Here is a 13675-nt window from a genome sequence, read left to right on the forward strand (position 1 = left end):
GACGGACTTAGTTGGACGGATAGTCCACCCGTGTGTACGCGGCCTAACACTAACCACTAACCTAAAATTTGGGGTTCCTGGCAATAAGTGGCCCCAAGATATGGGCCCCCAAAATCGGGTTACAAAATGTCATTCTCTAATGCAGAAAAGTGCATGACATTTTGCGACCCGACTTTGGGGCCCCCTATCTCGGGGCCACTTGGTGATAGGAACCTCAAATTTGGATATGTTGTAGTACTAGTGCCACAGTGTCTGCATACCGAATATGGGGTTCCTGGCAATAAGTGGCCCCAAGATATGGGCCCCCAAAGTCGGGTCACAAAATGTCATTCTCAGATCATATTTCTGAGTTTTCAGGTCCAAAAAATTGGGTTCCTTTAAAAACGCTTATGAACACAAACGCGGCTAAACGCAGGTGCCGTGTTTAGCGTTTTGCATCTGAAACGCGGAAATTTTTGCGTCTAATCCCATTTTTTTGCTTCTGGAAAAACGAGGTTAAACGCAACTGCATAAAAACGGCCAAAAACGTGCATGGACACATAGGATAACATTGAATGAGTTCAGGGGCAGTCTAAAAAAGTGTCCAACTGCATCTGAACACGCATTTAACAGCGTCTCGTGTGCATTAAGCCTTAGGCCGCGTTCACACCACAGCGATGCGGGAACGCCGCGAATCCGCAGCGTTTTCCCGCATCGCACACCTCCCGCCGGCAGTTCACACTGCCCTATGCGGACGGCTGGGAGTGTCAATGATATGTTAATGACACCCCCAGATCCGTCCGCATATCGCAGTGCGATCTGCAGACTCGCACAGGAATCGGATCGCATGGTGTGAACCCCCATGCGATCCGATTCTGTTGCGGACCAAAAAAAGGGTCCCGTGCGAGTTTGCTGCGGGAGCAATGCGAATTCAGCCATACTATCTGTATGGCTGAACTCGCATCGCTACGGAGATCGGATGTGATTTGCACTGCAGTGCGGGTGCGAATCACATCCGGATCTCCCCCGCAGCAGTGTGAACCCAGCCTTAAGGTGAACTAACCCTTTAAACAATTATCTTTCTCTATTCAACGACAACAAAGTATTTGACTGGATTTGGGTATAGGGTTGCCACCTCATCCCTTTAAACCTGAACACATATGAATTACACAGTGTTCTGAGGCTAATTTATTGCAAATAAGGCACCAAGTGAGATTAATTGCCACCTTAATCAGCCACAGAACCTGTGTTATTAATACGTGTTCGGTTAAAAAAGGGACGAGGTGGCAACCTTTGGGTATTGGTACATTTAACCCTTTTCTGGAGAAGCTCTACAGATTCAGAGGTGTAGTCATACCAACTGAAATATAACTGAGACAACTGAAATATAAATATGGATCCTACATGTTGGCAGTACCTTAACGAGTGGCTTCCAGGTCAGATCAATGTGTTTGAAAGTATCCGGTACACCGAGTGGAAGCTCCATCTGCTTCATGTCTGTTTTTTTCTCGGCCATGGTCTGCGCCTGCGGCTTGTGTGATCGGATGTCCCAGAACATAACTGAACTGTAGGAGAAGGTAATTCTATAAGTAGCAGTACCTCGATATACAAACACTGTGCCCTAAACAAAGTAAACCAATATAAGGGTAATTATCATTCCTAAATATGCAACAAAATTTATTATATTCATAGTGAGAATCAAGCTCCACCCTACATGTTTCAATCAATAGGATGTCCTCATGGGCTAAGATGAAATGTGTAGGACTAAGCTTGAGCATGGATGCCACATGCTGTTGGCTTAGACTAACCAACACTGGTTTTAATAAAGGTTTGCCAGCTTTTAAATGTTTTTTATGTTGCTGCAATAAAAGTTGTGAATGATTTTGCCCATTGGAGTTTCTCCTCTTATGTTGTGAGAAAACTCTTGAAAATGCTGTCATAGATTGAGAGGACCATTTTCTAGAAGTTTATACTGACCTCTGTCATTTTGGGGGTCCAACCTTTTGGTGAGTTACTACTTTTATTCTATCGTGTCAATCACTATTTGCTCCTTTGAGTTTATTTGTGATTTGCAAGTTTTGTATTTGTGATTTGTGTACCACTGGGGCGATTTCCCTTAATTTCCTGAGACACAAAAGGAAATAAGTATCTTCTTATGCCGCATACACACGATCAGACTATCCGGCGGACAACCCGCCGGACTTTGCAGCCGAGGTCCGCCAGACTTTCCGAACGAGCGGACCTGCCCACACACGACTGGACTTTTGTCCCGCTGTAGTCCGGCGGAATGTCCGCTGGACTTTTGAAATGAATGGACTAGTCCACACGGAGAAAAGTCCATTCATTTTGAATGTGGCTCCAGGTAGACATAACTAGCGAAGGAAGTAAATGTCGCCGCCTCATTTAGCGAGATTGACACCTCGCTAGCCTCGTCACCTGGTATGGATTTAAAGGGGAAGCCCTACGCCGCCCCCCCCCCCACCCCAAAGCACCTTGTCCTCATGTTGATGAGGACAAGGGCCTCTTCCCGACAACCCTGGCCGTTGGTTGTTGGGGTCTGCGGGCGGGGGCCTTATCAGAACTAGTGGAGGTGCCCAGCTTTCTCCTTCGTCGCCGCCGCCATCTGGTGGTCTTCTTCCAACTTTGGGGTCTTGTCCTGCTCTTTGGGGGTCTTGTCCTGCTCTTTGATTCTTCTTGTCGGGCCTCCGCTTTCTTTTTCCAGCTCTTTTACTAGCAATGGCCCGGTCTTCTGTCGCCGCCTTCTGCTTCTTCTTCCTTCTTCTTCTCTTCTTACGATGTTGTCACGACGCTCTCTCCGGGCGTAATGCTGGGGACGTGCTATGTGGCGACTTATATAGGGACAAGGGGCGGGGTCACTGGGTGATGTCACAAGGTGACACCGTCCCTTATGATGTCACAGTACCGGAGGATTCAAAATGCACTGCAGTTGCAATCTGCAGTGGGTGTCAATAATAACTTAATGACACCCCAAATGCAGGTCACAAAAGCAGTTGGAGTGAATTGTATAAAGAACTGCATGCACTACTTTTGGTGAAGTCCGGCAAGATTTCAACCCATTCAGATAAATGGGCTGAAATTGCATTGCACCTGGAATGCACATGTCAGAAAGCTAGTTCAGCTAATACTAATTATCATACAGCTAATGCTAATTCTTCTGCAGCTAATGATAATTCTTCTACAGCTACTGCTCATTCCCATACAGCTAATGCTCATGCACGTTTACCATCATACAGAGGAGCTCAGTACACATCAGCGTGCATGTCTTTACTCATCGGCGCCAAAAAGTCTTTTTAAAGGAGACACTGAGGGATGCTATCTGCTGGATGTTCTTCAGCTTCCCCTGATCCATGTTCCTGTGTTCTTACCTGTGCTGACTGATCTCCCGTTGCTGACTTGGCTTGTTCGTAACCCCAGCTTTGATTTGACTATTCTCTACCTGATCTGGTTCTGACTTTGGCTTGCTACTGGACCTTGATCTGCCTGCTTCCCTGGTACCAACCTAGCCCACCTCCTGACCACCCCGCTGTCTTACAGTATATGACCCCAGCTCACCCTGACTACATCCATGACTGTGGCAGTCACCTGCTATCAAACTACTGCCACCCGTGCTTCTTTGAGCCTTGTACCTCTGTCACCACATTCAGGCGTGCTCGGACCAGAGCCACAAGGGAAGCCCTCTCATCAACTTGGCCTCCAACCAAGGTACGTGACAGCACAAGTGTGAACTGGCTCAGACAGGGGTCACTAGAACTTGTGACTCCATTGGAAGATATCCATTCTATACAACTAAGAAACATTTGATTTTCCCTCACTCTGTCCCAGTCACAATGGTCACCCGGACAAACAGAGAGGGTGATTCTCCCTAGCAGAAACACAGACAGCAATACAAGGTTTGCAGGGGTTCTAATCCTTCCATACTTTATCATGTTACAAAACCTTAAAAATTGGATTTAGATCTACTTTAAAAAGTAAAGCCCTGTACACACGATCAGAAATTCTGCCAGCAAAAGTCGGATGTGATCTTTTGGTCAGAAATTCCAACCATGTGTATGCTCCATTGGACTTTTGCTGGCAGAATTCAAGCCAGCAAAAGATTGAGAGCAGGTTCTCTATTTTTTTGGTTGGAAAAAGCTCAGATCGGAAATTCTGATCGTCTGTACAAATTCCGACACGCAAAATTCCTACTCGTGCTCGTAAACAATTCGACGCATGCTCGAAAGCACTGAACTTAATTTTCTCGGCTGGTCGTAGTGTTGTATGTCACCGTGTTCTTGATGGTCGAAAGTTCAGAGAACTTTTGTGCGACCGTGTGTATGCAAGCCAAGCTTGAGCGGAATTCCGTTGGAAAAACCAAGTTTTTTCTGATGGGAAATCCGCTCATGCGTATGGGGCATAACAGAAAAATATTTCTGTAGGAATGCCTTGCACAAAAATCATCATAAGAAATCAGTTCTAAAAGAAGAAGTGGGTTATTGTTTGCATAATTTAAACTTAAAATATTGAGCAGGTGAAACGACAAAAAATTATTTTGCTTGTTTTTTACAATGGGTAAATAGCCAAGAGCCGAAAAATATTGTAGATAAAAGATACTATTGCAACATGGAAGGTTAGCTTGTTTCTCGAATTGTTCATGCCTGGGAAGAGAAGTGGCTGCATAGTGATCCTATTTTTATGAATTCTCCTACCTGTCTGTTAGGAGGGGAATTTAATAAAGGTATTTTTTTTAAAGAAAGGTTTCCATTTTTCTGCAACACAGAGAATATGTTATGTAGTCAGTTACAAATAATGCTCTTTCATTTTAAGAACCCACTACAACTGAGGCTTCTGAAATTTTAGAAGTGACGATGATAATGTGCATCCCTTTCAACACAATGTCCACTGTTCAAACTCTAGCCCTATAAGCCAGCTGTGTATTTCTTTATTATTTCCCTTACCAGTCTGGAGAAGAGGTGACAAGCTGTACACAGCATCCACTTTTATTTTCATATGGATATCCTGTCCGAGTGAGCTATAGAAGAAGAGAACACAATTACCTATAATAATATCAATTTACATGAGAAAGGCATACCTTCACCCCAATGATTGAAAATCACAGCTTTTAACCTTCCAGATATTTTATGCTATATACAGTATATATAAAACACACACATATATACAGTATGTCACAAAAGTGAGTACACCCCTCATATTTTTGTAAATATTTTATTATATCTTTTCATGTGACAACACTGAAGAAATGATACTTTGCTACAATGTAAAGTAGTGAGTGTACAGCTTATACAACAGTGTAAATTGCTGTCCCCTCAAAATAACGCAACACACAGCCATTAATGTCTAAACCGCTGGCGATAAAAGTGAGTGAAAATGTCCAAATTGGGCCCAAAGTGTCAATATTTTGTGTGGCCACCATTATTTTCCAGCACTGCCTTAACCCTCTTGGACATGGAGATCACCAGAGCTTCACAGGTTGCCACTGGAGTCTTCTTCCACTCCTCTATGATGACACCACGGAGCTGGTGGATGTTAGAGACCTTGTGCTCCTCCACCTTCTGTTTGAGTATGCCCCACAGATGCGCAATAGGGTTTAGGTCTGGAGACATGCTTGGCCAGTCCATCACCTTTACCCTCAGCTTCTTTAGCAAGGCAGTGCTCTTCTTGGAGATGTGTTTGGGGTTGTTATCATGTTGAATACTGCCCTGCAGCCCAGTCTCTGAAGGGAGGGGATCATGATCTGCTTCAGTATGTCACAGTACTAGTTGGCATTCATTAAAGTACTGTATGACTAAACACAAAACTTTTTCTAAGTTATGGATAGAGTGGAGATGGATTAGAACACTTTTCGGTTTCTATTGCTGTCTGTGCCCCCGTTAGGAAGATTCAACTTCTCTATTTGCTCTGTTTACCGTTATCATTGACAGTGAAAGTAAAAGAAAATCCCACATTTTTGGGTTGTCCCCAGAAAAGTAATAGAGGAGAAATCTTCCAATGAGGATACTAGTACTAGTGACATGGGGGTCATATTTTTAAAGGGTAAAGGTACAAAATCATCAGAATAAACTGACCAAAATATATTATGGAAAAAATGCAGACTTATTACTGTTCACATAAAAATATTCTTAAAAACACCAAATACAAAAGATGTGTGCCATCACATATTTTTCTTTGTTGCTTATTACAAACATTAAATAGCATAGTCTCCAAATATCTCATAAACTTTCTACTTGACGTAATCCATTGCATCACATTATTATAATGTAATGAGATAATATGGATTCAGCCAAGTAGGAGGTTTATGAGATATTTGGAAGTTATGCTATTTAATATTATATTCATAAAAGCAACACAGAAATAACATATTTGTAATTCCGTGTACACACAGCCGGACTTTTTGACACCAAAGGTCCGACAGAATGAATTTGTCGGACAATTTGATCGTGTGTGGGCTTCATCGGACCTTTGCTATCGAAATATCAGACGGACTTTAGATTTAGAACATGTTTCAAATCTTTCCGACGGACTCGAGTCCGTTCGAAAAATCCATTTGTCTGTATGCTAGTCCGACGGATGAAAACCGACGCTAGGGCAGCTATTGGCTACTAGCTATGAACTTCCTTATTCTAGTCCAGACATCATCACGGTCGAATCCGTTGGACTTTGGTGTGATTGTGTGTGGCCAAGTCCATTTGTTCGGAAAGTCCGTCGGAAGTCCACCAAAAGTCCGTCAGAAAGTCTGGTCGTGTTTTGTGTAAACAGTAATAAAAGTGTACTTTTTTTTACCATAATATATTTTGGCCAGTTTATTCTGATGAATTTGCACCTTTAAAATCCCATATTTTTCTATGTTATTGTTTTGATTGTTTTTTTAAGGCAGGAATTATTGTTTTGTGCTGTGAGATGTTTATTAAATTGATGCTTGGAGCAATACAGTAAAGCAATATTGGGTCATTTTCTATTGTCTGCTACACATAAAAAGCAACTATTCCCCCTTCTGGCACCTACCTTGTCTAAATAGTAAGCACCAGCTACACTTAGATCCGCCAGCAATACTAGCTGCATGCCAAAGTCTTTATGACATCAAAGCCTTCTTTTGGTCTGTGCTACAAAGTATTTTACCAATTTGGTTATGCAACTAATGGGACAACATTTCTTCTGCTACTCTCCTTAGAGGCACATCAGAGCAGGAGACCCTTCTTTATACCATGGTTTTCAAACTAGTTGGGGGACAGAGGAGGAAAAGGGACCACGCATCACCATGCTTGGGCAAGGCAACGTTATTGGTTTGATAGAGATTAATAGCAGGAGGTTATACTTCTCCATCACATGCTTCCGTACCACTTTAATCCAGCACTAGAGCAGCAGAATCAAAACTCGACTAGAGGTGTCCATGCTCCCCATGTAATAGTACATGGGTCTAGTGATTGGCAGTTCAGACACCAAGCTCTACACTGTAGAAAGCAGAGGGTGTATGTCATAACTTCCCCATACCTGAAAGTTCAAGGTTTTTGATGGGAACTGGGAGATGGATTGAGACAGTGTAAGAGCATAGGGAAGGATAGGGAAAGCACGTATAGTGTCTGTGATCAAGCATATCTGTTGCTTAGCCAAGACAAAGTACAGAATCACTTTAAAACAGATCTTCACCCATTTTTTCAAGTTATCCTCATCACAATGCCCACCTTTAGTGCATGAATAAATGGATATTATCATCTTTTTTATTATTATTTTTTTGAGTATTTCCGGTCCCAGCCAGCTAGCCTTTTACCTCATTAGACTATCCAGTGGAATCCTGGGATATCGGCGTAATCGATCCCTGGAGTCTTTGGGCATCCTGTTATCAACAATACCCGCCACGCAGTGTCATTACTGATACTGGGTAGCCAGCTGCACCAGAATCCCGTAAATGCAAAGGAGCGAGCTTCAGATGCCCATACCTGTAATGGCCACTGACAGAACACTCGGAAGAAATATATAATGACAGCTTTTACAGGTACATACTAGGTGGACAGATAAAAGACTATCCAAATTAGATGCTGCAAGCCACAAGAATCACAAAGATGCTTTCATTACAATCATGGATAGGACACTGTAGCTCCTCTTTAACAGGCAATCTGAAATCCTGGAACTAATATGGAGCTGTTACCTATACAAGCCTTTACCTCAAAGAAATCTGGGAGCCAGTGTATGTCAGTTATCACAGCCTTGTGCCCGTGTTCTATAGAGGATACCGCACAGTATCTCACGAAATGTGGCTCATTGGATTGCTTGGGTTCAAGTGTTGTCTGTACAGAGAAAGGACATGTTAGCACATTCAAGATTTTATACTATAACAAAATAATATATATATATATATATAATATATCAATATAATATAATATATATATATATATATATATATATATATATATATATATATATATCTTTATATATATATATATATATATATATATATATATATATATATATATATATATATATATATATATATATATATATATATATATATATATATATATATTCACACATACATAAACATAAGAAGATTACATTCATTTTGTTAACTGTCATAGCTAGCTAAAATAAGATTTGTCTTTTTTTTACATATTTAATTTGAGGCATGCTTACCATGAACGCTTTTACTTTTTATAATATTTAAATCTGCCAGCTTCTGGACTTGCACATTTTCCCTTAAATTTTGGGTTAGATCCATGTACACAGCAAAAATTGCTGCAGGAATAAGTCTAGCCTACCAGTTATTCACATTGCAGCTCATGGCAACATGAAGATATACACGTACAATTAACATAAATCTAAAAGGACTTAAAAAACAAAACAACAAAAATTTTTTTTATTTAGGAAGACCATCAGCAAAGATAACAAGCTGCTTTATACAATTTTCTTGGGCTATTTCTTTTTTATTTAAATTCAAATAGGTAGTGCAAGAGCCTGCCTGATTGCATACAAATTGAAAGTGTTTAGGTTTGATATTATATGGGTTTTGTAAATCTAAAGGAAAATCTAAAGGAAAATTGTACTAGAAAATTGTATAATGTATGGCCAGCCTAAGGCCGCGTACACACGGGCGGACTGTATGGCCTACTTAGTCCGTCATACAATCCGACGGACAGTCCGTCATACTTTCGAATGAACGGACTTGACCACACACGGATAGCCAAACAGTCCGACGAAAGCTTGCGCGATGACGTGTACAGCACCTACGACGGGACTAGAAATAGGAAGTCCAATACACAGCAATGCACCCTTCCGCCGTGTAAATCCTTTCTGAGCATGTGCCATTCTTAGTCCGTCGAACTAGCCTACTGACGAGCGGATTGTCCGCTGAAACCAAAGTATGACGGACAGAATTTCGAAAAATCCGAAATACTTAGTACGCCAGACTGCACGCTGAAAAAGTCCGCTGAAGCCCACACACGAGCGGACTGTCCGCTGAAATGTGTTTCAACGGACTAAGTAGGCCATACAGTCCGCCCGTGTGTACGCGGCCTAAGACTGCTATGTAAAGGGTAAGTTGGCTGGTAGTAAGAATTTTACAACGTAATACAAGACATACCTTTGTGCTGGTGCTCTTAGTTACTCCAGTTTTAGCTGTTAGACGCTCATTATAAGCAGAGATATCCCATAACACAACCTGAGGAAAAGACAGAAGAAATACAAACTTTGCCATACAATGCAATGCATTCATTGGAGAAACTTGGATAATTGCTGAGTTGGGGTAATCTATTCACTTCTATTCTTTCTAAGTCACTTACCTACCTACCTGTTTTAGACCAGGGACTCAAGTATTAAATCAAGACAGCCAGGGAATTAGCATTTTCAGGAATGGCAGTTTATTGGTTTAAATTTTTATATATGTAAAGGACACAATGGGGGTTATTTACTAAAAGAAAATCCACTTTGCACTGAAAGTGCACTTGGAAGTAAAGTCGCTGTAGATCCGAGGGGGACATGCAAGGAAAATAAAAAAACAGCATTTTAGCTTGCACGTGATTGGATGATAAAATCAGCCTCATTTCAGATCTACCCCTTAGATTGAGAGCGACTGCACTTCCAAGTGCACTTTCAGTGCAAAGTGGATTTGCCTTTCGGAAATAACCCCCCCAATATATTTGATAAAGAACAGACAGGTTTACAGTGGGGACCTGTCTAGGAGGAACGTTATTCCCGAATACTGGTTAGCATAGGCAGAGACATTGAAGTGTCTTATGAAGTGAACAGACACCAAACTGTATATTACGAGAAAGCAATGCGATTAGACAGAAGGTAGTTTGCATACGATGCTTGCAAAGTAATCTACAAAAAAAGAGATGAAAGGGGCTACAACAAGACCAGGAGTGAGGGAAGTCCTGATCACCTCTAGGGTGTTGCTAAAATGTAAATGAAAGCACGTTTTACAGAATAAAGATAAACTCTAGGCAGATAAAAAAAAGACATAAAGTAATACAGCTCTGTATTCATTAGTGCATCATTAAATGTATTTTTTTAGATGCAAACAGTGTAAGCACCTGAATTTGACTTGGTATCCGCCTGCAATCCCTATAAAGCAGATCTGGAGTGTGAGAGAAAAAATACATACAAAGAAGCCAATCAGTTCATGTAATGACAAGAGGCATGCTGATAGGAGGAGAAAGTAGAGTGACAGAGAGCCCATCACTGTGCTGCATCTCCTGTCACAGGCTGGGGTAGTCCAGGGTGACCTGGGCTCATAGGAAGTTGGTTTTATGATTTTGGTCATCAGAGGACATCTATTGACAAAACAAAAATACTGTGGAGGAATTCTCTGGAGTGAATCTGAATATGCATCAAAAACTAGTTTTGCTATGTTATCTCTTTGTAGGCTTTTCATTTTATATTGTTTTATTTTTGCTCAGAATTCTATTTTAAGCTAAGCGTTAATCCAAAGGGTTGAAAAAGTTGAAAAATTCAAAAAAGGAGCAAAGAAAAAAAAGTATATTAAGTGGGAAGGGTGAGACTATGTATGAGATGAAAGGAAAACTCTTTTCTTCTCAGGAAAAAAGAAAATCCAGAACCTGTTACTAAAGAATTAACGTGGCCTGAATCCATAGGTGGAAAGGCATAATCAATCGACCCAAGTTTGGAGGAATTGTGCTCGGTTGTTTCCTCAGTGATATAGAAGCCATTGAGTCTAGGTTTCAATTCCAAAAAAAGGGGACAGAATGTTTCCACCTGGTATTTGTTAGCCCTTGTACACACGGTCGGACATTCCGATGGAAAATGTCCGATCGGACCGTGTTGTTGGATAATCCGACCATGTGTGGGCTCCATCTGACTTTTTCCGTCGGAATGTCCGACCAACAAAGTTTGTGAGCTGGATATAAAATTTTCCGACAACATGATCCGATTGGACTTTGTCTGATCGTTTGTAGAGAATTTCCGATCGGACAAAGTGCCACTCATGCTCAGATCAAAGTACGAGAGCTAAGCTATTAGCTACTAGGCTGAACGTAGTCCTGTCGGAACAAACGAACGTCATCACGTTCCGAACGATTAGATTTTCCAACAACTTTGTCCGACTGTGTGTATGCAACACCAGTTTCGGAATTTCCGACCGTGTGTACAAGGGCTTATAGTTTGTTTGCTAGAAGAATGAAAAGCTTTTACATCTGTTGGTTGTTTTGTGGCTTGGTTACCTTATTCACAGGGAGATTTAGAAGCACCACCCAGGGTTCTCTATGCAAAATAACATGAAATAAGTTTTGAATTTGCCCATAGACTCTATACCAGGGGTCTCCAAACTTTGCCACTTTATGAGCCAGCCTTTCTCAACCTTTTTACCCAAGAGGAACCCCTAAAATAATTTTCAGGTCTAGTGGAACCGTTACTTAATCCAATTATTTGGGGGGGGGGGGGGTCTATGGGAAAAATGCCCTTTACATTGGTGGTCAGTAGGAAGAATGCAACCCCTACAGTGGTGGTCAGAATGCCACCATTACAGATAGCTAAAAACATAAATTGTTGTCATGCTGTTGGCTTTGTCAAGTGTTGTTGACCCAGGAACTCTGCAGGCACCATCAGATGGGAGGTCAAACAGCCACAGCTCAAGGAACCCCTAGCAACCTCTGGAGGAACCCTGGTTGAGAATGGCTGGTATGAGCCATTGTATATTTTATAACTATCTCCATCAGTCATCCCCTTACATCAGATTGCCCATTACATTCCCTTTCACACCAAGGTCCCCATCAGAGTCTCTATTACATCAGGGTCCCCATCATAGCCCCCCTTACATCAGGGTCCCTATCAAAATCCCCCCTTACAGGGTCTGGATGCAGGTTGGAAGAGGTTGAAGCACAGACCCTAGACACCCTCTGAGGACCTTAGTCCTCTATCTGTGCACATTGAGCATATGTCACTGATCCTACTGGGGGCTGGGATAAAATCTTGAAGTGGGTTGAATGAGGCCTGTGGGCCGTAGTTTGGAGACCCCTGCTTTAGACCATGACAAGATTATCTGTGGACAGGACTGCTGGGTGTAGAGCATATCTCCACCCACTAAACAGCCTCAAAAAGCAGATTTTAGGATATAATGGATTGGCCTTAGCTATGTGAATGGACAAGTATCAGAACATCACCACAGATACTAGAGTGTTGGTTATCAGAGTGTTTATGAACAATTAGAAGCGATGGACCAAATTGCTTTCCATTTGATCTGTGATTTAGCAGAAGAAAAAGTCCTGTATTCATTTTAAAGTGTATTAAAGGCTAGAATTAATGGAGGAGTACACAAAATAAATATGCCCATTTGGTGGTGGGAGCATGCTTGGGTGGTGGGAGCATGCTTGGTCCAGTGCCAGTTTACCACCACACAGACCAGTATGACATTTTTTCCAGGAGAACAATATACTAATAGGATCTGCACACCATACCTGGCTATTAATGCACCCTCCAGCGATGATACTGGGGTCACTCGGACAAAAGCGGAAACAATATATGTCATCTGGACATTCCAGCATTAGCTAAAGGATAGAACAGAAGACACTTTTAGGTTACAAACTTTTACACATTTGTCAGGATATTAAATAAAAAGTGATGGAATTACCGGCTTTATTAAAATGACATTCAAAGTTATTATTATTTTATTAATATTAGGTCCAGTTCACACCATAGAAACACAGTCCAGATGTGTTCCAGATATTTTCTGCATGTATGTTTTTGATGTTTTCCAGTGCGTTTTTGGTGCGTTTTTTGATGCAGGCTTCGGTGGAGCTTCATGAGGGCTTCAAGCGAGCTTTGTCATAGACTTCTATGGAGGCTTTGAAGACACTTTGGAGCACCAGTAAGGCCCCTTTCACACTTGTGCGACCTCAAAGTCACGCGATGTGGCCGTGATTTCAGGGAATGCCTGTGTATGCATCAAAGTCGGACCAAAGTGTGCAGGGACTACTTTGAAGTCGGCACAACTTGAAGTCATACTAATATAAATGGTAGTCATTGGAAATCATGGGGAATGACTTGTCATATGACTTTGCAGTCCCAAGTCGCAGGACAAGTCGTACAAGTGTGAATGGAACCTAAAGCTACATGGGGTATCATTTTTGAAGCAAAGCCGAAGTTCACACCTTTTGCAAAGCAAAAGCAGGTGTAAAACAGGACTGTAAGCTAACCATTTTATTTAGTGACACTTCTTTCTGAAAACGCCAAA

At 41.6% G+C, this 13675-nt stretch overlaps 1 protein-coding gene across 1 annotated transcript in view; it reads right to left on the bottom strand.

Moving 5' to 3' along the window:
* Positions 1-13675, bottom strand: part of DNAI3 (dynein axonemal intermediate chain 3) — a 139464-nt gene that overhangs the window by 54053 nt on the left and 71736 nt on the right. Inside the window, exons 11-15 of the mRNA XM_077450325.1 lie at positions 12900-12989; positions 9569-9646; positions 8157-8279; positions 4935-5008; positions 1397-1544 (exon numbers count right to left, since the gene is read on the bottom strand). Of these exons, the coding sequence (XP_077306451.1) occupies positions 1397-1544; positions 4935-5008; positions 8157-8279; positions 9569-9646; positions 12900-12989 (513 nt within the window). The remainder of the gene's footprint in view (positions 1-1396; positions 1545-4934; positions 5009-8156; positions 8280-9568; positions 9647-12899; positions 12990-13675) is intronic.

Source organism: Lithobates pipiens, unplaced genomic scaffold (genome assembly GCF_037356315.1).
Source record: "Lithobates pipiens isolate NorthernLeopardFrog02 unplaced genomic scaffold, aLitPip1_a1.2 Scaffold_23, whole genome shotgun sequence".
Lineage (NCBI taxonomy): Eukaryota > Metazoa > Chordata > Amphibia > Anura > Ranidae > Lithobates > Lithobates pipiens.